The 24092-nt window shown below is 46.1% G+C and overlaps 2 protein-coding genes and 1 long non-coding RNA gene across 4 annotated transcripts in view; 1 reads left to right on the forward strand and 2 right to left on the reverse strand.

Moving 5' to 3' along the window:
- CLDN10 (claudin 10) overlaps window positions 1–13773 on the reverse strand; it is an 87125-nt gene extending 73352 nt beyond the window's left edge. Inside the window, exons 1-2 of one of the 2 annotated variants that reach the window (XM_083501344.1) lie at window positions 13624–13764; window positions 12975–13326 (exon numbers count right to left, since the gene is read on the reverse strand). In XM_083501344.1, coding sequence (XP_083357470.1) covers window positions 12975–13317 — 343 coding nt within the window. In that variant the 5' untranslated portion in view covers window positions 13318–13326; window positions 13624–13764. Of the gene's footprint in view, window positions 1–12974; window positions 13327–13623 lie in introns of both variants that reach the window. The other variant, XM_083501347.1, reaches the window with a different exon arrangement.
- On the reverse strand, window positions 1256–12406 carry LOC310706081. The gene is made up of 3 exons (XR_014525649.1): window positions 12316–12406; window positions 3362–3521; window positions 1256–1337 (listed from the first exon to the last, which is right to left on the reverse strand). It is a non-coding gene; the product is annotated as an uncharacterized lncRNA (long non-coding RNA).
- A 42-nt stretch (window positions 13774–13815) lies between the features above and the next one.
- Window positions 13816–24092, forward strand: part of ABCC4 (ATP binding cassette subfamily C member 4 (PEL blood group)) — a 166861-nt gene continuing 156584 nt past the window's right edge. Inside the window, exon 1 of the mRNA XM_083501067.1 lies at window positions 13816–14114. Coding sequence (XP_083357193.1) covers window positions 14038–14114 — 77 coding nt within the window. The 5' untranslated portion in view covers window positions 13816–14037. The remainder of the gene's footprint in view (window positions 14115–24092) is intronic.

Here is a 24092-nt window from a genome sequence, read left to right on the forward strand (position 1 = left end):
TTTGAGAGGGCTGCTTCCCCAAAGTTGATGGGCATTGTCATTCAAATGCTGTGCATCTTGCCACGTCTTGTGATCTATTATCCGGGATGGGGCTTACCTGTCCCCCTTCCCAATATTTTTTTCCAGGTTGGCACCCCAGCTCATCATGACGCAGAAGCAGTTGTGGAAAAGGCCTTTCACATGCAAGTCTCAGGTTTGGGCTGGGAATGTCTATATGAAATTCTTTTTTTTTTTTTTACAATCATATTTATTATTTTCCATACATAAACATAACCGAAGAAAGAGCCAACAATAATAAAGAAAAAAGGATGAAACGGGAAAAGAATAAAGAAAAGAGAACATATAACATAAAATACATCTAATCACCACATAAACAAAAACTTAATTAATTAATCAAAATCCATCTTCATAAACATATTACTTGACTTCCTCAAATCTCTTCCATCTGAGTTTCTTAGTAATTATATATAGCAGTTTCCAATATCATTATTTTATAAAACCGTATCACAGTCATAGTCCTATTTCCTAACTTTTCTTATCGTACATTTTCTTATTTATTTATTTAATCCCAATTTAATCCTAGGCCTAATTGATTCTTTCAAGTGATTACTGGAAGAAATTTAAAGACTATTTGAATAAATATTGTAATATTAAATAGTCTTTAAATTTCTTCCAGTCTTCTTGGTATTCGTCTTCTTTCTGGTCGCGGATTCTCCTGGTGAGATCAGCCAGCTCCATAAATTCCATCATCTTCATCTTGGGGAATGTCTATATGAAATTCCGGAGATCTGCTGTCAATGCAGCTAAATTCTCTGCTAGTTGGACTAGCGATCTGTTCCACTATAAGTAAGAGTCTTATGTGCCAAAACCTTATGAGGTTTCAGAGCTGAATTAGTTTTCTAGTGTGTGCCAGGCAGATTTTGGTTCCTTCCCCCACTGTTTTAATGCTTCAATAGTTCTTTATCTTCTAAGTTACAAAAGGTGATTGTACTGGGAACTCCTTTGTCAAAACTTCTTACTCTCCCTAGGTCAGCAGGGAGCCACTGCCACTTGGCCAGTTTTACAGATTAAACATTCCTGCATTGGTAACGATGGAAGCATCTGCAAATCTTTGGATCCAATTTTCCAACCGCTCCAAATGTCACAGCGCATTCTTCCTCGCGCACTGAGAATCATCTCCCCGTTTTCTTCATGCGCCAGTTGAATTGGAGCTTTCACATCCTCTGGGAACGAGAAATGTTGTTTTCGACTTCAGAAGGTCCTCTTGCCTTTTATGCCGCAGTCTAGAAAAGCTGATAGAAATTCACTTTCTTTCATAGCATGCCAACGTACTCCATCTACCTTAGTGGAAGGCAAAAGCGTGTGAGCAAAAATGGTAATCTATCAGTTGAAGATATATCGCGGTTCTATCTATTCCTGTGTTCGTGAAACCCAGAGGTGGCCCTTGTGGCACCCTATCTAGATCAGTGTTTCCCAAACTTGGGTCTCCAGCTGTTTTTGGACTATAACTCCCATTATCCCTAGCTAGCAGGATCAGTGGTCAGGGATGATGGGAACTGTAGTCCAAAAACAGCTGGAGACCTGTTTGGGAAACACTGCTCTAGATGCTGTTTAATTCTCAGCTTCCATCATCCCTATTAGCCATGTTGGCCGGGCTAATAGGATCTGGATAATACCATGTTGGCTTTCCCTGATCTAACCATTATACTGCCTGCCTTTCTTTAAATATCTGGTAGCTAGGGGCAGCTACCCTGGAATTACATGACAGCAAGAAAGCAGTTTAGTTTATATTCACCCCTGTTAAAAGTCATACTAGAGACTCAGCTACATTAGTTAACCCCCCCAGCATATTGAATGCATTATAAGCATGCAACACCAGGAGGCGCTGTAGAGCAGACAACTTTTCTATGAGGTTTTACATAGCATTTATTTTTCCCTTTTTGTTATAGTGATGTAATTTCTGACTTATTTATAGTGGCTTTCCCCCTGTGTGTAGATCCACCCCGGACTGCCTCTGAATTAGAGTTGTGTTGACCTAGCTAGACCACCCCTTGGTCCATGAGAAGGTTCAGCAATCCTCCTTTTTTAAAAAATCTGATGTTTTAACCTAGTGAGGAAGTCTGGTGATACATTTGGACATTTCTGTGGTGCAATTGCGTTCTCCCCATGAGGATGAGTTGTAGCACAGACTTTGAGCAGAGAAGTGAAGAACAGAGACAGAGCCTTGTAAGCACTGACTCTAGCATGCCTGTCAGGGAACTGCCATCGGCTCAGAGGCGAGGAAAAGAAGGGCAGTTGTGTTACAGGGAGCCTCCTAAAATCTTGGGAAGCAGTTCCTCTCCCAGGGAGGAGGAAAGCCCCACCTCTAGTGGGGAAGAGGTGCAAGGACCAGAGGATGCTGGTGGGACCTTAACACCGCTTCTGGGCAAGCCGGACAGGAGGGAAACACGCCCTTGCCATCGCCCATCCTGCACAGTAGCCTAAGGCGCAAAGAGGGAAGGAGAAGGTTGGGAGTAATGAAACTCTTATGTTGGAGGAGGTCCAAAAATAGACCACTCCCGGATTCTGCTAGTGATTGAGCCAGACATGAGCTTTGGAGCTCTTCACTGCAGTGGCGTAGCGTGGGTTGTCAGCACCCGGGGCAAGGCAAGTAATTTGCGCCCCCTAACCCATGGATTTGCGCCCCCTAACCCTAACCCCCAGATGTTGCGCCCGGTGCGCCCGGCCCCCCTGCACCCCCCACGCTACACCACTGCTTCACTGTAAATAGTTTGCACCAAAATAAAACCTGTAAAACACAGGTTTGGAGTCCTGCCTGGTTACTCTCAAGCAACTGCAACAGCCATCTGACAATGCCCAGTAATTTTGCATTTTTACAAGTTTTGTGTGTTTGAGAGAGAGAGAGCAAGTATTAGAACGATTCCTGGATTAGCCAACCTATAACATATCCTTTCATAGTTAACATCTTTCATTTTAATACTCAAAATAATTAAGAGGTGGCATATGAGAAGATTTAGAGGGTTCTACGAGATTAAGATCAACAATCTCAAAGAGGTGATTTTAAAAAGATGGCTGAAGTGTAGGAACATTTTGAAGGTATTGTTTTCTGCAGAGTAATACTCTCAACGATCCAATGCCAACTTAATTGCTTTCCTTTGGGTTTTCCTTCCTGATATAATCGTACTTGAACTGTTATGAAGCCATCCACTGCACATCAAAAAGATGTGTGCTTCTAGGGATTAATATTGGTTACCTTCAGTTCTGCTCAGATCAACCTTTCATTTTGGATTCCTCAGAACTGCGGCAGGCCACACACTACCAGGGGGTTACACAATTTGATAACTTCACGTGAACCATTTACCTGAATGATACAGGGGCACTTCCAGGCTGTCGCTATTTTCGGCTGAGATTCCATCACATCCTGCCAAATTCAGGCTGTGAAATCATAGTAGATTGGGAGGTCTTGCACAGCAAACCTGCTTCCTCAAAACAGCAGACTCAAGAAACAATGGAGTCCATCTCTGGAGATAAAGTCAAACAGCTGTGTTAGCAGTGACCTGCCTTGGGTGTAAGCCTGGGCATTGTGTATGGAGGTTCTAGGCGGCACAGATGAGAAGACCCCCTTTCGGCCTCATTGATGTGGTCCAAAGAAAAGCAGAGCAACATGTTTGGCACCAGTGTGGCTGGAGTTGCTGGTAGGAGATAGCAGTAAAAACTAAGCTACATTTTGGAGGTTTACATCAATAATCAAATAATAGATCTTATTCTAATTGCCCCCGCTAAAAACCTTGCAGGTTTTGCTGTCACTGGATCATCTTGATTTGCTAAAAGAAAGGGCACAGTAGGAATGGCTGATTGACCCAGCATGGACAGTAATAGAGGGGTAATGACCTCACTCCTCAAATCTTTATAAAGAGTGCAAGCCAGAAACACATGAGCCACTGACTCAATACTGCCATCTTCACATGGACATATGGTAACTGTTTTTCCAGTGGATTTTTTTGAAATCGACCCTCAAGTCCAGCTGAAGGCAGCTTATGCAATCTTGCGAAAGTGAAAGAGCGCCTGTATTTTGGATTATTCTGCTGCTCGATATCATATAGGTGCTGTCTAAGTACAGTGGTAAAAGGTAAAGGTAAAGGTACCCCTGACCATTAGGTCCAGTCGTGGCTGACTCTGGGGTTGCGGCGCTCATCTCGCTTTATTGGCCGAGGGTGCCGGCGTACAGCTTCTGGGTCATGTGGCCAGCATGACAAAGCCGCTTCTGGCGAACCAGAGCAGTGCACAGAAACGCCGTTTACCTTCCCGCTGGAGTGGTACCTATTTATCTACTTGCACTTTGACATGCTTCCAAACTGCTAGGTTGGCAGGAGCAGGGACCGAGCAACGGGAGCTCACCCCGTCGCGGGGATTCGAACCGCCAACCTTCTGATCAGCAAGTCCTAGGCTCTGTGGTTTAACCCACAGCACCACCCGTGTCCCTATAAATACAGTGGTACCTCAGGTTAAGTACTTAATTCATTCCGGAGGTCTGTTCTTAACCTGAAACTGTTCTTAACCTGAAGCTAATGGGGCCTCCTGCTGCTGTTGCGCCACCGGAACACAATTTCTGTTCTCATCCTGAAGCAAAGTTCTTAACCCGAGGCACTATTTCTGGGTTAGAGGAGTCTGTAACCTGAAGCAGTTGTAACCTGAAGCATATGTAACCCGAGGTACCACTGTAAATTATTTGCTTTACTGAAGCCCAGTGTTAGTAACTGTTGTGGTGACAAATCAGAAAAGTAAAGCTTTTGGTTGACAATTTTAATCCAAGCGCTCTCATGACAATCTTGCGATACTAAGGGTAGTAGGTCTTTGGGGTTTAAATTTAGGCGAAGCCAGTAATTAAATGTCCTACGCCAAATCTGTAATTCGACAGAGGGAAGGTTAGCCTCTAAGCGCAATGAAGCCTTTAATTGGCTGTGACCACCTGTCAGCACTTCTCTTATCATCGCTAAATCTGAGCATGGGAGAGAGATTTCCCCACGCAATTCGGACACAAAAACGGTCACGCTTGTAGGCACAAGGTGAGAAATGCCGGCAAAAATGTAATCACTCTAAGGCACGAGGGTAGCAGAGTCAAAAGTTCACTTCTGATATTGTTCGGCACATAGTAGGAGATCATACAGCTTGGGAGTCACCAAACTGAACCGAAACCACCAGCCGTCATCTGTGTTGACCTGCCATGTCACAGGCAGGCAGCACATGGGCGTAGCCAGGATTTATGGCGGGGGGGGGGCAGGACAAACACCTGTCCTGTTCCAGAACCAAGCTACCTGCCATGCGATAGGTCAGTTTGCAGAAGCCACGCCTATCACTCAGTTGGGTTGCCAGTTGCATCGCTAGAATGCGCCACAACATTGTCCAAGTGACCTCAGCGAGAGAGCCAGTGTGGTGTAGTGGTTAAGAGTGATGGACTCGTAATCTGGGGAACCGGGTTCGCTTCCCCGCTCCTCCACATGCAGCTGCTGAGTGACCTTGGGCCAGTCACACTTCTCTGAAGTCTCTCAGCCCCACTTACCTCACAGAGTGTTTGTTATGGGGGAGGAAGGGAAAGGAGAATGTTAGCCGCTTTGAGACTCCTTCGGGTAGTGATAAAGCGGGATATCATATCCAAACTCTTCTTCTTCTTTCAATTTCAAATATCCTGATTATTTCTACTTTTACCTAAGTATTTTTGCAAAGCCTGATGGAATGGCTGCTCCCCGCTTCACCTACACCTATAAGGCAGCATAAATGGAAAATCTATCATATTTGGTTGGTCGGCTGTGTTTGATTTGACTGTTCACATCTGTGGTGAAAACTGCATTCACTCACAAGCAAACAGCCCATTGCACAGACGTCTTCGTTTCATGACTGACAGATATCTGAAATTGCTAAGTGTTAACTACAGTGGTACCTCGGGTTAAGTACTTAATTCGTTCCGGAGGTCTGTACTTAACCTGAAACTGTTCTTAGCCTGAAGCGCCACTTTAGCTAATGGGGCCTCCTGCTGCCACCGCGCCGCTGTAGCACGATTTCTGTTCTCATCCTGAAGCAAAGTTCTTAACCTGAAGCACTATTTCTGGGTTAGCGGAGTCTGTAACCTGAAGCGTATGTAACCTGAAGCATATGTAACCTGAGGTACCACTGTAACAATGTTGCTGAGCCATGGTGACGGCAGAGTTTGCATCTTTCTCTCCGTTCAGCCTTGCCCTGCCAAGAGTATTCAGACAAAAAGCTATTAAGGACACCGCCTGCATGTTTCGGGTGCGCCTTCCGACAAAGACTGGCCCTTCCTATAAGGAAATATTAAACCCTTAGGATTAACAACGGCCACAAAAGAAGCCTCTCAAAATACTTAAAAGACTGGATTCCAGAGCCCAGTGTTATGCACAATAGAAACTCTGCCAACAGCAAAGGGTATATTGGAGTTTTATAAAAAACTGTAAGACACTTTACTTCCCAAGGGAACAATTCTATGCACGAGAAGCTGGCATAGAGGAAGCCACTGTAAGTTACGCCAGTGTAAAGTACACCATGTGCTGCTCTGCCTGGCAAGAGGGAAAACAAAATAGTGTTTTAAGCCGGGTTGCCAGGTCACATGACCAATCTGAGCAGGCTTATGAAATATGCAGAAATGGCGAAACTTACCTGAAGAATAAGAAATCAAGATAAGAAACTTTATAAAAGAATGGAAAAGGTTTATTGAATATTTACAGATAAACTGCAAACAGATCAAAACATTAGCAGGATTATTGTAATAACCTGCAGTTTCGTAAGAGTATATATTCAAAGTAGATAATTAAATGAGCAAATGAAATGAATTTGGATATGCAGAAGATATTAAAAAATAAATTTAAGGAACCACAGAAAGAGGGGAAGGAAGTCAAACTTTGAAATGTAAGATTGATTGTAAAGCTAATAAATGTATAAACTTGAAAAGTATAAATACAGTGGTGCCCTGCAAGACGAATGCCTCGCAAGACGGAAAACTCGCTAGACGAAAGAGTTTTCCGTTTTGGAGGTGCTTCGCAAAACGAATTTCCTATGGGCTTGCTTCGCAAGACGACAATGTCTTGCGAGTTCTTGCTGTTTTTCCCCCTTCCCCCCCTTTTTCTAAGCCGCTAAGCCGCTTATCAGCTGATCCGATCAGCAGATAAGCCGCTAAAAGCCGCTAAAAGCGCTAATCCGTCAATGGGCTTGCTTTGCAAGACGAAAAAACCGCTAGACGAAGAGAATCACAGAACGGATTCTTTTCGTCTTGCGAGGCACCACTGTAAAAACTTTTTAAAAAACAAAATCTGAGCAAGCTTAGGATCCAGCCTAAGTCCCCCCTGCTCTGATCCTCAGCTGGATAAGCAAGTTACGGTGGCAATGTCTTTGGCTGAGTCAGGGTTGGGGATTTAATGCCAACTGAGCCTAAAGTCTCCATCTCTGAGGATCTTGTCATCGGATCGCTCTCTAAGTGGCAAATGATTGTCAGAGGTTGTGTGTGTTTTGTGTTGATAGCCTTCACACTGGCTGTCTTGGGGAGGGGGGTTACAGGTTATTGTGCCCCTGTAATGCCCTTGTGAGTGGACTATGATTACATCTCCTATTTCCTTTACAGATTATGGCAAGCAATAGATGGCATTCTGGAAGAAGAAGGAAATTAGACAGTGGATGCTTGGCAACTGCTGGGCGTCTGCCATGGCTGTTCTTTATTGCGGCCAGCAACTTCCAGTTTTTCCTCTTCCTGAGAAGAGACAGAGGTAACTAGGATGCATTATGTGGTATTCAGTTTGCAGGGGAACAGCTTTGTCCTGCTACATCTAGCACGGCAAAAAACAAAAACAAAAAAGTCTGACCCAAATGTTGTTTGTATCCAAAGGGGCTTTCAATTACTGCAGACGTTGTGTACTGTGCAAGTTGCACAAAGAGCTTCTTGCAAGGAAACCAGTGATACAAGACCAACTATAATTCATGGTAGGTCTGTTTCGATTTTGGACACTGGGTGGTGCTGTTGTGTTATTACCTTGTAAGCAGCACTACAGCGACACCTACTGATGGAGAACATGCATTACAAAGCAGCTGCCACGTACCGATCAGAAGCAACTCACACCCAATAGAGAAAGGATTTGTTTGAAAAAAGTATGTACTCTTGCTCATTTGAGTTGCTTCAAGCATTACTTTGCTGAAGAAAACTGTGCAATCTTCTATTTGCTTTGAAACTCCCTGTTCCTTTTTATTCTAGTCTCCATTTCCTATATAAAAGCATTCTTCTCCAAAAGTAACAAATACACATATTTTTAAAGAACGTATCACTATATTGGGTGGTTGTAAATTCATAAATTGGGTGTATCATTACCTACAAGTAACATTTTAGGCCAAGGTACTTGCCAGATATTGTAAGGATCCATGTTAAGTTATCAGACGATTGCTGAAATATGCAGATTCCTATGAGAAACACTGGCTGCAAAGTCGAGATGTGCAATTATGTACGTGTTGGAAAGCAGCCAAAATCATGGGGTTTCTTTGACCTTTCTTTATAATCCCCAGGTGTTGATGGTTGCAGCGGCTCTAGGGTGATGCTAGGAAGCAGTGCAGTTACCGTATTTTTCGCTCCATAAGGCGCACCTGATCATAAGGTGCACCTAGTTTCTAGAGGGGGAATTAAAAAAAAAAAATTTAAGGGAGCGCTGCTCTTTAAAGGGTGCGTGGCTCCTGTGGGCTTTTCTACGAGGTGGGAGAAGAGACTGATGCGGCCAGTCAGTCCCTTCCCCCTCCCTTCAAGAGCCAGTGTGGTGTAGTGGTTAAGAGCAGTGGACTCGTATTCTGGTGAACCGGGTTCGCTTCCCTACTCCTCCACATGCAGCTGCTGGGTGACCTTGGGCTAGTCACACTTCTCTGAAGTCTCTCAGCCCCACTCACCTCACAGAGTGTTTGTTGTGGGGGAGGAAGGGAAAGGAGAATGTGAGCCGCTTTGAGACTCCTTCGGGTAGTGATAAAGCGGGATATCAAATCCAAACTCTTCTTCTTCTCCTGGGGAAAAGCCTGCAAGAGCCGCACGGAGCTAGTGTGCGGCTCTTGGGGGCTTTTCCCGCCTGCCTCCCCCCTGCATTCGCTCCATAAGATGCACACACATTTCCCCTTGCTTTTTAGGAGGGAAAAAGTGTGTCTTATGGAGCAAAAAATACGGTACCTCTCCGCTGGCAGAAAAAGGTGCTACTGATGAGAGAGGTATAAGGAGGATGGGATTGGGTCGGGGCATCAGAGCCTTTAGATCTACAGGTTGGTCAAAAGTCTCAGCTGTACCAACCCTTGAGCAGCCTCAGCAAAAATAAGCTTCTATACTTCTCCCTGCTAGTGTGTTTGTTAGCTGATACAGGAGTCTGGGGCAGGAATAACAATAACAACAACAACAACAACAATAATAATTTATATACCATCCTTCATCCAAAGATCACAGGGCTGTTTACAATATAATACAAGGAACCTTACATCCTACAAAGGTAACGGGAGCTTCTTGATGCTCACCATTAAACAGTTCATTATTGGGCAGAACACACACTCATTTTTAAATTATTTACTAATTCAAATAGCAATTAATCCCAAAGTAGGTTTGCGGAACCAACAGACAACATTAAAATGTAAACATTACCAATTCAAGTTATTTGGAGAAATATTAGGGGCGTGATAGCTCTCTGGGGCCCTTTCCTGCTCCGAGATCAGTACGGCTGCTCTCAGGTTATTTTAGGATCCGTTTGATAAAAACGATTCTGCCATGAGTTGCGTTGCCATATTTTGCAGAGCAGAAAAGAGGCAACAAGGGCCGACTTCTACTTTTAACTATGGATGGCTATGACGACTCTCATTTTACAGACCCATGCAAACGAGGACGTGTCCTGAAAAAAGAGTTTCTAATCTACTTCTACCACACAGATAAATTTTATCAGGGAGATGCTAGCTCCTGTTTATTTTCTCTGGTCCGTGTATCACTCTTGGCAATGATGCTCTTTTTGGCATTGAAAAGTAGCTCAGCTGCCCTTCCTACATGCTTTGCTCTTGTCTGATTTTGCTCGACCATATTATGATTCTGCTGACTCATGTGCCTTATGGTTTTTTTAAAAAAAAATCGTTCGTTTGTGCCACCCACGACCCTATGCTTACACACACACACACACACTCATGCCCTCTGAAAGTGAAATAAAACTCTCCCAATAGTTTCTCGGTAACAGCTGTTCCATCAGGCTTTGCACGCACACACGCACACACACACACCCATAACAAAACAGTGATCAGGCTTTCTTAACATACCTCACTGCGTTTTCAACACTGCTTGATGTCTGGACGTGCACATCGTTTGCACATTGCCTAATTTTTGTCACAGTGGCTGGATGGAACTGCTGATTTCCCCCCAAAACGGCCTTGAGTTCCCAGATGGAATCTACACACATATTTCCGCTCTGAAAATGCTTTTTTAAAAAGCGTTTTAAAAAATACATTGAATTTTCCATGAGGCTCACCATTGCCATCTAGTGTCACATTGCATATTGCACTTAAAACACACTTAAAATGTTTTCATCCAGCCCTACGAACACTGGCTAAGGGGGCTTAATATTGCAAGCCGGTCGCTTAGATATTGCAAACGGGACCTCGCTAATTGCTGTTGCATCCAGGTAACTGAGCACGACTCCCCAATTGCTTGCACAAAGTTTGCAAGGAGCTTAGGTGATGCTGGCTACTTAACCAGCAATCCTTTTATTTTCTTGATGAGTTGCCTCAAGCATTGCCAAACACTTCCAAGCGCATTTCTCCATTCCAAGTCCCAAATCGTACCGAGTCCCAATTTTGTGAGTGTGTAAAAGCAGCTTCATTGAACCAGAGCTCCAAATAATCCTTTAACAACAAGCACCTTGGGCTGTTTTTTCTGCACCAGAAAGCCCGACTGTGCAACAATCCCAGGCCTGGGGACTGTCGCAGCCCAGTTTGATTCACGCTTTCTCAGGAGCAAGCTGCCCTTCATCACTGTGAATCACGATGTAAACCCAGAGGATACATAGATCTATATTATTAAGGTCAATAACCAATTGAGAAAGTAGGAAGAAAACAGAGCACATAAAACACAATAGAACACATTAGAAGGGACAAGAGGAATATAAAATGGAAGAATGGTATAAAGAGGTGTAAGGTAAAGGTAAAGGAACCCCTGTCCATTAGGTCCAGTCGCGGATGACTCTGGAGTTGCGGCACTTATCTCGCTTTACTGGCCGAGGGAGCCGGCGTACAGCTTCTGGGTCATGTGGCCAGCATGACTAAGCCGCTTCTGGAGAACCAGAGCAGCGCACGGAAACGCTGTTTACCTTCCCACCGGAGCGGTACCTGTTTATCTACTTGCACTTTGACGTGCTTTCAAACTGCTAGGTTGGCAGGAGCAGGGACCGAGCAATGGGAGCTCATCCCGTCATGGGGATTCGAACCGCCGACCCTCTGATCGGCAAGTCCTAGGCTCTGTGGTTTAACCCACAGTGCCACCTGCGTCCATAAAGAGGTGTAGGATATAGCTATTAAGAATAAATTAACATGTGCCATTAAGGAAAGATGGGGAATATGCAGGAGAAATGATTTTGAGGAGATATGGAAGGCGTTTGTAGAAGTTGTACTGTTAAAACGGAAAGGGGTCAAACCATCATAAGACGTGTTAAAATTTCGGGAGGTTGAATAGTTACAATGGAATAGTCTCAGGGGTGGGTTGCACATTTTTATTCTTACTTATTCTTACTTTGTCAAAATAAAATAATAATAAAAAGAAAACAAATACGAAAAGTAACACATTAAGTATACTATTAAAGGTAGAATTAACAATAATGTGAAACGTGAAAAATATAAAATAATTATTTTAAAATGGTAAAAACAACGTAAGGTGTTAATAATTTTAAAATCAAGGAAGGATCCTGTGATCCCTCGGTGCTGGCGCACAGAAACCCAGAAATTTACCCCCCTATTTCTTCCCAACCCTATACTGCATATAACACCACAACAAATGTAACCGAAGGATCTGAAGAAAGAGATTCATGCATGTGCTTTTGAAAATGAGGGGAAATTTTTATTTTTTTAAAGGAGAAAAGGAATGTGTGGCAGCCCCCAGTATTAAAGAGCCCCACCCCTATTACATCATTAGAACCAGAACATAAACCTATGAAACCAGAAAATAGCAAAAAATCTCAATGTTTGGTCCAGATCCTGGGTGCTGCACCCTCACTAAAGGAGGCTGTATGGATGATTCACTAAATGATCGTAGGATGACGTGTGTACCTGAGCTCAAGGCCTCAAATTTTCTTTATCGCATATGCTGCTTTATTACAGAAATAACGACTATAGACTACAGATCCTAAACTGAATAGTTAGCTGCCCAACCGCCCCTTCCAGAACTCATTGCTTTCAACCGACTCTCAACTGCCTTGCATTCAAACTCCCTTTCAAATCCTCATCCAATCACCACCCACCACCAGAATCCCACAATCTCTCTTTCCCCCTCCCTCCTTAACATTCCCATAATAATTCTGATACAATTACAGTCATACCTCGGGTTGAATCAGAGGAGCACTGTGTTATTTGCACATGCACAAGCGTTATTTCTGGTGCACATCTGGGTCGGAGGAGGCCCATGCACATGCGCACAAGCTATTTCCGGTGCTCCTGTGACCCGGAAGTGTGCTGGAAATAGCGTGTGCGCATGCATGTCCGTACATGCGCTCCCCCGCCCTCTGGTCTGCCGCACGATCAGTGCTGGAGACACTGGCTGACCCCTGGTATACAGTCATACCTCGAGTTGCGTTTGCTTCACGTTGCGTTTTTTCAGGTTACGGACGTGGCAAACCTGGAAGTGTTTACTTCTGGGTTTGCCGCTTCGTACATGCCCAGAAGCACTCTTGTCGCATCACATGCACGCACAGAGGCGGCGCTCTACTTACGGACTTCTCGGAGTGCGAGCAGCACCCCAAAACGGATTGTGTCTGTAACCTGAGGTACTTTGTTCTGGCCAAATCCCTGGAGAGCCGTGACAACCCTCAGGTACTGGGGCAGAGGGAAGGAAGGGGTCCTTGTGAAACACGTTGGGGGAGTCTGTGGCTTCCAGCAAGTGCTTTTGAGCATAGCCATCACGGCTAGTTGCCTTTGATAGGCCTCTCCTCCATGCAATTGTCTAGCCCTCTTTGAAAGCCATCCCATCCAAGATGCTCTTGTGGTGCATCCGATTCTCCTGCGCTTCCTTGCTCCTGCAAGGAGATGACTATGGTGAGATCCTTTGGTTAGCATCTATCTGGGCTGGAAAATATGAAAGAATCAGAGGACTGGTGAGCTTCCCTTGAAGCACAACTGATCAAAGGCAGGCAGATCTGTTAGCATTTTGATGAAGATGCTCAAACGACAAAGGGTGCTATCATACCCCGCAAGCGTCCCAGAAAAAGCTCCAGAGCCGATGGAGAAGACAGCAGTTAAGTGGCCAGTGGGGTATTGTCTAGAGTTGAGTTTTTACCTCTATCTTAAATATATATTAAATCTATTATTTGATTTTTGATGTAAACCCCCAAAGGTATTGTCTGTACTTAGTTGAGTTTTTACCTCTATCTTCCGTACATTTCATTTCATTGCTACGGCTAGTGGTTGGTGCAAAGGAAGACTCTTCCGATTCTGATCCCAGAAGCGGGATCCCCTGCGAGCGATAAGCGGACCGGAAAGGAGACCGATTAGATCTTGGAGCGCGCGGGCGGGCGGGCGCGCGCCCGCCTGTCTCTCCTCCCTTCCCCTCCTTTCGGATCGCTGCGCGGCTCCAGCTCCCTCTAGGGCCCTCCGGGCGGCTTGCAGGTCGAGGGTGTCGGGTTTCCCGGAAGCGGCGGCGGCTGTCCTGCCCTGCCTCGCCGGGGGAGGCTCTTTCCCGGCAAAGCCGCGGCTGCCGGGCCACTGGGCTGCCGGGTCCCGGCCGATCGGCGTCGCCTGCGGCTACTGCGGCGCCTTGCGCTCCTTCCCCGGCGCGCGATGGAGGCGCTGCCTTCCCGGGACGAGAAGCGCAACCCTTTGCGCGGTGCCAACTTCTGCTCGCGGCTTTTCTTCTGGTAGGTCGGCGGCGGGATCCCTTTCGTGTTGTGTTTTCTTATTTTGTTACCCCCTTTTCCCTTCTCATTCCAGCAAATTAATTGGTGGTGGGGTTTTTTTTTGCATCCTCCCCCGCTTCAGTTGCGGAAGATGAGAACCAACGCCAATGGTACCCCTGGACACGTGCAGAGTGCCGGAATGAAAACCCACGCGCTGTTAAGATGCGGGGTGTTTAGAGCGCCATTCTGCCTGCATACCGCCCTGAGATCTTCGGGCGGAGGGCGGGATATAATTTAGATAAATAGACACATGAATCTGCCATCGGGCCGCAAATCTTGGGAAAGATTTTTCTTCTTTTTTTCTTGCTTCCCCTTCTCATTCCAGCAAATGATCGAGTTGCTCCTCTGCCTTAATTAATTGTTGATTTTATTTTTTGCACACACCCCCCCCCCGCTTCAGTTGCGGAAGATGAGAACCAGCGCCAATGGTACCCCTGGGCATGTGCAGAGTGCCGTAATAAAAACCCACGCGCTGTTAAGATGTGGGGTGTTTAGAACGCCATTCCGCCTGTATACCGTCCCGGGATCCTATGGCGGGGTATGAATTAGATAAATAGACAAATGTATCTTCCACGAGGCCGCAAATCTTGGGAAGGATTTGCGCGATAGTGTCTCTCCTCATCGACATGAAGCAGTGCTTGGGGACACGAGGTGACCAGGGGATTGTGTTCTCCCCGTTGACTTAATCTCCACTCCCTCCTTCCCAATCTGTGTTTATTCTAGAGTAGCTTGCATTTCAGTATCATGATTCTGGAGCAAAAGGTACTGTGTGTTCAGTAGTAGTATTTGTTTTTCTACAGTGTTTGAAAACTAGTAAGTAGATTGTAAGATTTGTTAAGCTTCTTGAACACTGAAAAATGATGTGGGCGTTCTCTAAACTAAGGCTGAATTCTTAACACCCACCACCTAACTGGAAGTAAACCCCATTGGCTTAAATTGGACTTAACTTCTGAGTAGACGTGGTTAGGATTGTGCAGTCATTTATTTGTCCCAAGTGAACCAGGGCTTGGAACTGGTAAATAGTGCTTAAATGGAAGAGCTATCTCTCTGTGTGTAGAAGTTTGTGATATTACACAATTCAGCCGAAGTGAAAGAAAATATAAAAGATACGAAAATGAAATCCATCAAATCTAACTGAAAATAATATCCCACAATCATGGCATGTGTGGATCCCATTCATTCCCATCTTACCCTGTAACAAGAAATTTCCTAATCATACAGCTCATTTTTATACACGCCTACTCAGAAAGTAAGTCCCACTTATCTAGGAGCAAACCTTACTAGATTCAACAGGGCTTAGTTCTGGGTAGACCAGACTAGGATTGGGCTAGAAGTTTAAGTTTCTGTCTAAAAGAAAAGGGCTAGGTTTATATTGTTGTACCGCAGCGCCAGAGTGGATTTATTTAGAATAAGGATGATTTAGGCAAGAATATCACTTTACATGAAGAAAAAGGGCCACAATCCTGCTAGAAGTTAGGTGTGCTGGAATGTGGGCTAAGTGCCCAGAAATTTCCATAAACAGAGCTGGTAATTACTGGGCAACAGCAGATCTTTTGTGAGATGGAAAGTAAACCTTTCTGATGTTTGGTTGCTGGAGTCACAAATATCCATCACTTGCATTAATTTCTGTAACGTGATGTGTCATGTTAAATTTATCGTCCTAGTTAAATTTTATCATCCTTGACTTCAGATCACATATTTTCTTCCTCGCTGTTCCTTACCCATTTATAATATAAAATTAATTCATGCACCTCTTTTAAACTCCCTGGTTAAAGTAAAAGCAGGCTTTTAAGGTGCTTAAAAGAGGCACATGAATTCAATTTTATTCGAGAAGTATTGATTTTAAACATCTCAGATAACCTTTCATCCCTTGTCCTAGAATAAAAAGGTAAAGGGACCCCTGACCATTAGGTCCAGTCATGGATGACTCTGGGGTTGTGGCGCCCATCTCGCTTTATTGGCCGAGGGAGCCGGCGTACAGCTTCTGGGTCATGCGGCCAGCATAACTAAGCCGCTTCTGGCGAACCAGAGCAGCGCACGGAAATGCCATTTACCTTCCCATTGGAGTGGTGCCTATTTATCTACTTGCACTGCATGTTTCGAACTGCTAGGTTGGCAGGAGCAGGGACCGAGCAACGGGAGCTCACCCCGTCGTGGGGATTCAAACCGCCGACCTTCTGATCGGCAAGTCCTAGGCTCTGTGGTTTAACCCACTTCTCACTTTAACAAAAATTCTAGCTGCTGTTTGCTCAGTTTCTGTCAGGGTTAGCTGACGTTTGAGACACGCACAGTGGAGGAACAATAACTAACATTTTCCCGCAACTGCAGTGCTCTATTCTTCTGGATCCTGTTTTTGTTGCTAGGCTCCACTCCATCCTTGTAGAGGCATAGAGAATTGGGGTCCTTGGTTCAAATGTTGCCCCTGCCAATAACTCACTAGGTCAGTGTTTCCCAACCTTTTTTGGGCAAAGGCACACTTGTTTCATGAAAAAAATCTCGAGGCACACCACCATTACAGCCCCGTGACGTCAGCGCGCAGCGTCACGCCGGGAGGGACATGAATTGCTAGCAAATTACATAATCACCTCCTTGAGGGCTGGCTCATCTTCTCCGAAGGCAGAACCCCATTAATTAACAGCACAGACTCACACCATAGCCAAGACGAGGGGGGAAAACCTCAGTCATGCACAGTCATGCACATGGGGCTAAATGAGGACGAAGACCGGGCAGAGAGCAGGGTTCAAATCACCCCACCTGGCCAGGACAATCCCTGGGTGCTCCCTTGGGCCACTCGCCTGACCCACCTCGCAGGGCTGTTGTTGCGAGGATAACACGGGGAGAACCACGCGCGCCCCCGGGAGCTCCTTGGAGGAGAAAGCGGGCGATGAATGCAATGCACGAAATATATGAGAGGCGACCAGGTTTTGCAGGTGAGGGGCCCCCGCCAGCCTCCGCTTCCAACACCCGGCGCAACGACGCCGAAGTTTCCCCCCGGGCTCGGCTCGGGGAGCAGCGCTGCTCCCCCCCAGCTCCCCTTCGCCCTCCCGGCTCTCTCTGCCGCCCACTGGGGACCCCCCTCACCTGCCAAGTCCGGAGCGCCGGTGGAAGTTGCATGCATGCATGCAGGGCGCCGCGTTGCCATTGCATTGCACTGCACTCCATGCAATGCCTGCACGCAGGCATTGCCTTGCACGCCCGCCAAGGGGTCTCCCCGCGGTCCGATGCGTCCCCTCCGGCGCGGATGCAGCATTGCAAAAATATAAAAACCCCGACGCAGCCCTACCTGGGGGGCAGCCTCTGCCTCCGCGGGGATCCCCGGGCTCCATCCTGCCGCCCGATCTCCGCGGGGGCGCAGGCAGGCTGCGCGGGGTCTGCGCGGAAGAGCCCCTGCCCGCCCGGCCGCCGCCGCGCTCATTCCATGGCCGGGAGAAGAGCGCTTCAAACAAAATGCCCGGCCCACCAGGCCACACTGGGAAACGTAGTTTGCGCACCCCGCGCGGGCGCGGAGCCCAAGGGTGAGGGGACTATGGATCCCGGCAGCCCCCACGCCGGGGACGGAGGGGGAGAGGCCGGGTGCAGGGATGGAGGGACGGGTGGGCGAGCGAGTGAGTGAGTGGCAGCCGCCAAGCCTTGGCCGAGAGCCAGGAAGGGCCTCCCCGGAGGAGGAGGAGGAGGGAGGCGCAGAGCGGGAGGGAGGGAGGGAACCCCAGGGGTCATCTAGTGACGGCCCCCCAATCGAAAATTTGACTTAAAAAAAAAAATCTTTCGAATTTTTTAATTTTTCCCGCGGCACACCAGGCAACATCTCGCGGCACACTAGTGTGCCACGGAACAGTGGTTGGGAAACACTGCACTAGGTGACCTTAGACAAGCTGCCTTGTCTTTCTCAGCTTCAGTCCACCCCCCCAGCCCACCCCACTCCTCTGCAGTATCCTGGGGACAGTAACCCTGAGCTACCTTAAGGAGCAAGATTTCAGCCAGGCCAGACTGAATGAGATTAGGATTCCCCACAGCTAATTTTGTACTTAAAGTTTCATCTGGCCGGCCACAGTGAGAAGAAGGTTACAGGGCTACATGGGCCTATGGGGTGGTTTGAGTGGAATATTTGGGAAGTGGTGCTTTGGGCGAGGGTGTTTAACTAAGGCAAATCATTTCCGCCCCCCAAAAAACACACACGCTATATTGTGCAAGGTGGAAAGACAGGTACAGTCATACCTCAGGTTACAGATGCTTCAGGTTGCCCGTTTTCGGGTTACGGACGCCCCGAAAACCGGAAGTACTGGAATGGGTGACTTCTGGGTTTCGGCGCTCGCGTATGCGCAGAAGCACTAAACTGCGCTTTTCGCAGAAGCGCCGAATCGCAACCCTCGCGTGCAGAGATGCGGTGCTGCGGGTTGCGAACGGGCCTCCCGCACGGATCACGTTCGCAACCCGAGCAACCACTGTACATTTATTGTTCCCGTTTTCCTCTCTGCCCAGCAGATAGTAATTAGTTGTGTGTGTGTGTGTGTGTGTGTGTGTGAGAGAGAGAGAGAGAGAGAGAGCGAGAGAGACAGTGTTAGACACTTGGAGATATAAGCTAGGTGCCAAATGACTCCTTAAACCAGGGTTACAGTCTCCGAAACAGAATGCCTAGTTGCCATTTTGGGGTCAGACAGCTCAAAAGTCATATTTTTAAAGACAACTTTTGGGTTCTGATTCGTTCTGATCATGCAGATAAAATATCACAGGCAGAATTCTATAGGATGTGTTGTTGGTGCGTGAAAACGGTCAAGATCCAAGGCTCCCCAGTCATGCACCTCCAGATGGTGGCGATGTCAGCACCAACCATCCTGGCACCGAGGCATCATCAGTTGGTCGCAAGTGGCCGATAGCCAGGTGCAAAATGAGCCTGGTGCCTGGCAAATTTTGAATTCTTTGAGGGGGGCGGGGGCGCTGTTAGAGAAAGCAGCCTTCTGGGGCTCCTAATAACCTAATTGCAGATCTCCCACCTTGGCACTCAAACCCATACAAGATGGGTATTGCTGTACAGCTGAATGAGAGTCACCCAGTCACTGGCCAGAGATGTTTTGTGGTCTTTAGGTTCAGAATACGAAGACTTCAATAGTTTTGACTAAGAATGGAAACATTTACTGCTTCCTGTAAGCTAAGGAGAAGTGTGATTGTTGTTCGCTCCCAACCATCCTGGTCCATGTAAATATGCAGATACTATTTCTCTAAATGCTTGCTGATGTCTGTTCCGGCAGGCATGTTATCTGGGGAAAGATTATGCAGGAACGGTTTGTGCACAAGGTACCTTTGATGTATTAACAGCTAGGGGAAGGTCACAAGGTGGTTTAGGTTCAGACACGGCAGGTCTCCTCCATAGAGTTAACAGCTGAAGGCTGAAACAAATTGTTCTGTAAATGCATTCATCTGAATTTCTTTCTTCCATGCCTCTTGCCTTTTTGTATGTATTGATCCAATCTTGTGCCTGAAGATCTAATATACATGTGGTTGTTCTGCTGTCTTAGAATCATAGAATTGGACAGTTAGCAGGGACCACAAGGGTCATTTAGTTTAATCCCCTGTATTGTCGGAATCTTTTGCCCAATTTGGGATTCAAACCCATGATTTTGAGATTAAGAGTCTTATGTTCTGCCAACTGAGCTTTCCCAGTGTCCTCCTTTTTCAGTTTATTGCACAGTTTGGGACGTTGTCACAGGGATCAGCTTCCGGAAATGTGCACAGTCTTATGTCTGTTTGCATGTATGAGTGAAGGGACACCACCTGTCTGCAGCGAAATTGGTCTGGAAAGTAACCAACACAATGTGAATGGTCTGGGCTAGTGGTACCTAAACTTTTTTGCCATGGACCACTTGGAAATTGCTGATGATATTGCTGAACTCCCTTATGATTTGTCTGCCTGGTGTAACAATTGCAATGTGTGGTATTAGGTGCTGTATGGTTTTTAACTGTATTTCCATTGCTTCTTTTATTTCTTATATTGTATTTTATACTGTTAGAATTTGCATTCCATAGAATTATTAGATGTTTGATCCACAAACAAGCCATAAGGAGTTGATATGGAATTTAAGAGTAGCTGCTTGAATGTTGGTTGCACAGAAACGGAAATAAATAAATAACATAACATAAATGTAAATGAATAGAATGATTTTTCTATGTGGTAAAATATTAATACAGTAAGCCCACAACTTATATACTTGGCAAAAAATAAAAAAACGGAAAATAGCAGTTGTCTGGGGGGAAAAGGCTTTGGCAATCCCACCCGCCGTTGAACCCAATGTGTTCTGACTATACGTACCGGTAATTTTGGCTTATGTACTATTACTAATGGGACATGGGTGGCACTCTGGGTTAAACTACAGAGCCTAGGACTTGCCGATCAGAGGTTGGTGGTTCGAATCCCCGCGACGGAGTGAGCTCCCATTGCTCGGTCTCTGCTCCTGGCCACATGTGTGCCGGCTCCCTCGGCCAATAAAGCGAGATGAGCGCCGCACACCCAGAGTCGGCCACAACTGGACTCAATGGTCAAGGGTCCCTTTACCTTTTGCTATTACTAATAATACAGTTTAAAATTGGTATGAATATTGAATGCAGACATGCCACGAACCACCTGAATGATTCTTGTGGACCGCTGGTGGTCCATGGACCACAGTTTGGGACTCCCTGGTCTACAGGAACTTTTAAGTTCTTGTAGCCAGTAGCACAAAACTCCAAGGACCACTGATAAATCAACCTATATCACTGATAAATCAACCAACACTGAGCCAGTGTGGTGTAGTGGTTAAGAGCGGTAGTCACGTAATCTGGGTAACCGGGTTCGCGTCTCCGCTCCTCCACATGCAGCTGCTGGGTGACCTTGGGCCAGTCACACTTCTTTGAAGTCTCTCAGCCCCACTCACCTCACAGAGTGTTTGTTGTGGGGGAGGAAGGGAAAGGAGATTGTTAGCCGCTTTGAGACTCCTGAAGGGGAGTGAAAGGCGGGATATCAAATCCAAACTCTTCTTCTTCTTCTTCTATAGACAGTAAGCACCATGGAGCATGACGGGCCTTACTTCTAAGTAAACATACGGGACTGTGCTCTAGATATGCTGCGTTTTGACTTTTTATTTCTCATTAGTGAGAGAGGAAAGGCAAGACCTTTGAAAATCCTTTGTAGTTCATGGATAATGTTGTGCTGGATTAGCCAAGTCACCCTGTTTCTGAAATGATGCAATCTGGTTGAAATCTTTGTATTTCCTTTAGTTATTTTACCCGCATAAGTAGCTTAAATACTTTCCAATGGCTTTTTTGCGCAAGGCCCAGGGTTGGTGTATGTTCTGACCATACCATGAGCTCTCAGTGACTAACTGCCTGTAAACATTTTGCAGCGTATAATAAACAGGCTCTCTGAGGAATCTGCCAAGGGGGAAGATTCAGGGTTCAGAGTTGTGTATACTTTGTATGGAAGCTACTTCAGAATCCCAGATTCTGCGCTTCAAATGGATGTGTGTTTGCTTTCAGAATTTATTCTTCTTTTAAGAAGAATTTATTCTTTTAAGAGGAAGAGCTTAGAAATGTTTGGCCTGGATTGGAATTCATGCTTAAGATTTAAGATGGTCATGACCTCGAAGATGAGATGGCAAAAGTTGCTGTATGAGTCATGTACTTCGCACCTGTATAGCATTTTTGAATGTTCAAACGTGTTTGACACATAGGATCTTCCTCAGTTTTTATTTTGTCTATATAAACATACATTTATAAAATGCAAGAACAGAAAATAATACATGTAACATTCATCCTTCAGCTTCCACTGGCATTTCAGATCATGATGTAATATTTATTGCGTAAGTTGATTTATATGCTTTGGTGTCTTCCCAGTCCAAAAGGAAATTCAGTGGATTAAGTCTGGTTATATACTCATTATATACTCATATACAGGAGCCATGCATCCATGAAATTCTCTCTTAGTTAACTATCTGACAAAACGGCTATATGAAAAAAAATATTGGGGGCGGGCTGGGGCTGATGCAGCCACATACATTGATTAAAGCAGTAAGGATCCTTAACCCCATAAGATTCACCTTCATGAAGGTGTCTAAGGTCACCCGAATCTGTACCTGAGTGTCTAAGCCACCATGTTGACCAGCTGTAGGAGCTGCAAGAGAATTGGTGGGACGAGCATATGCTTCTTGCATTCCAGCGTTCTGTTTCCAAGCTTACATAGACAGGTGTCCTGGAAGCTCCTAAGAAGGACATGGCGATGGATGGTCAATACCTAGTACAGTTGTACCTCGGTTTTCGAACAGCTTAGTTCATGAACAACTTGGAACCTAAATGCTGCAAAACCGGAAGTAGGTGTTCCGGTTTTCGAACTTTTTTTTGGAAGCAAAATGTGCTCCGTTTTGCGTCCTCCTGTGTTTCCTGTTGTGCTGCTAGTTTGCCTCCCTCCCATTGTAACCCAAGCCTTCCGTTTCCGATTGCAGTGTTCTAAGGTGATATTTAGTGCTTTTGTTTTTGCTAGCTATTTTGCGTTTTTTTGTTTTGAGGCTTTTTCAGTTAATTTGTTTTTGTGACTGTGTGGATCCCAGTTCAGCTACTGATTGATTGATTGATTGATTGATTGTGTGACTGCGGAAATGGATAAAAGCGCCCCAAACAATGACTATCATCCGTGTAGGTAAGAAAAAATTGTAATTGTAATTTTTATCATCTACAATATTTATTTATTTTATAGTACAGTACATTATTGCTTTCATTTTATGGATCAATGGTCTCGGTAGATAGTAAAATTCATGTTAAATCACTGTTTTAGGGGTTGTTTTTAAAAGTCTGGAATGGATAAATCCATTTTGCATTACAGTACTTTCTATGGGAAAGCGCGCCTTGGTTTTGGAATGCTTTGGTTTTGGAACAGACTTCTGGAACGGATTAAGTTTGAGAACCAAGGTACCACTGTACTTGCCTAGAACTTGAATGTTTCATTTAGGTTTGTTGGCTAATGGCTGTTGATACACCTGTTTACTATTATATTTTAGGGGTGGAGATCCTAAAACATTCCACATTTTGTGGAAATGCAAGAAGAGAACAACTTAATAGATCTTAGACAACCAGGAGGTCCCAGACTGTGGTCTATGGACTGCCAGGGATCCAAAAGATTCATTCAGGTGGTTCCAAGAGGAAGTACCGTATTTTTCGTCCCATAGGACGCTCGGCCCCATAGGACGCACCTAGTTTTTTTGGGGGGGAAATAAAGGAATTTCCCCCCTTTATTTCCCCCCCAAAACCAGGTCGGGGAAACCGAAACAGGTTGAGGAACAGCGGGATGGCGGCGCTGCGCCTCCCTGCTGTCCCCCAAGCTTGTGGGGCTGGCCGATGTCTGCCCGGCGCGCGGGGCGCTCTGCGCCTCACGCACCGGGTGGCAGGCTGCTATCCGCACCGTGGGGAGCCCTGCGGGGAACTCCTGCAGGGCTCCCCACGCTGCGGATGTCTGCCCGGCGCGAGGGGCGCTCTGCTTCAGGGTGCCCCTTGCGCCGGGCAGCAGGCTGCTATCCGCAGCCTAGACAGCCCTGCGGGACCTCCCGCAGGGTTGCCTAGGCTGCAGATGTGTTCCCGAAGCGCCGGGCGCTCTGCTTTCAGCGCGCCTGGCGCTCCGGGAAGCAGGCTGCTATCCGCAGCCTAGACAGCCCTGCGGAACCTCCTGCAGGGCTGCCTAGGCTGCGGATGTCTTCCTGAAGCCTGGAGAGCAAGAGGGGTCGGTGCGCACAGACCCCTCTCGCTCTCCAAGCTTCAGCGAAAGCCTGCATTCGCCCCATAGGCAATTGGCAAGAACTGTTGCTTATGACAACTGAAAACATATGTTGTCCAATATATCTAACATGACTTTTCTCTTTTGCACACACATACATGGGTTTCCTTCCCTTCCTGATCTAGCTGTTGCATGTGCTTTCAAGCCCG

This window comes from Podarcis liolepis, assembly GCF_965112155.1.
Source record: "Podarcis liolepis genome assembly, chromosome: 4".
Classification (NCBI taxonomy): Eukaryota; Metazoa; Chordata; class Lepidosauria; order Squamata; family Lacertidae; genus Podarcis; species Podarcis liolepis.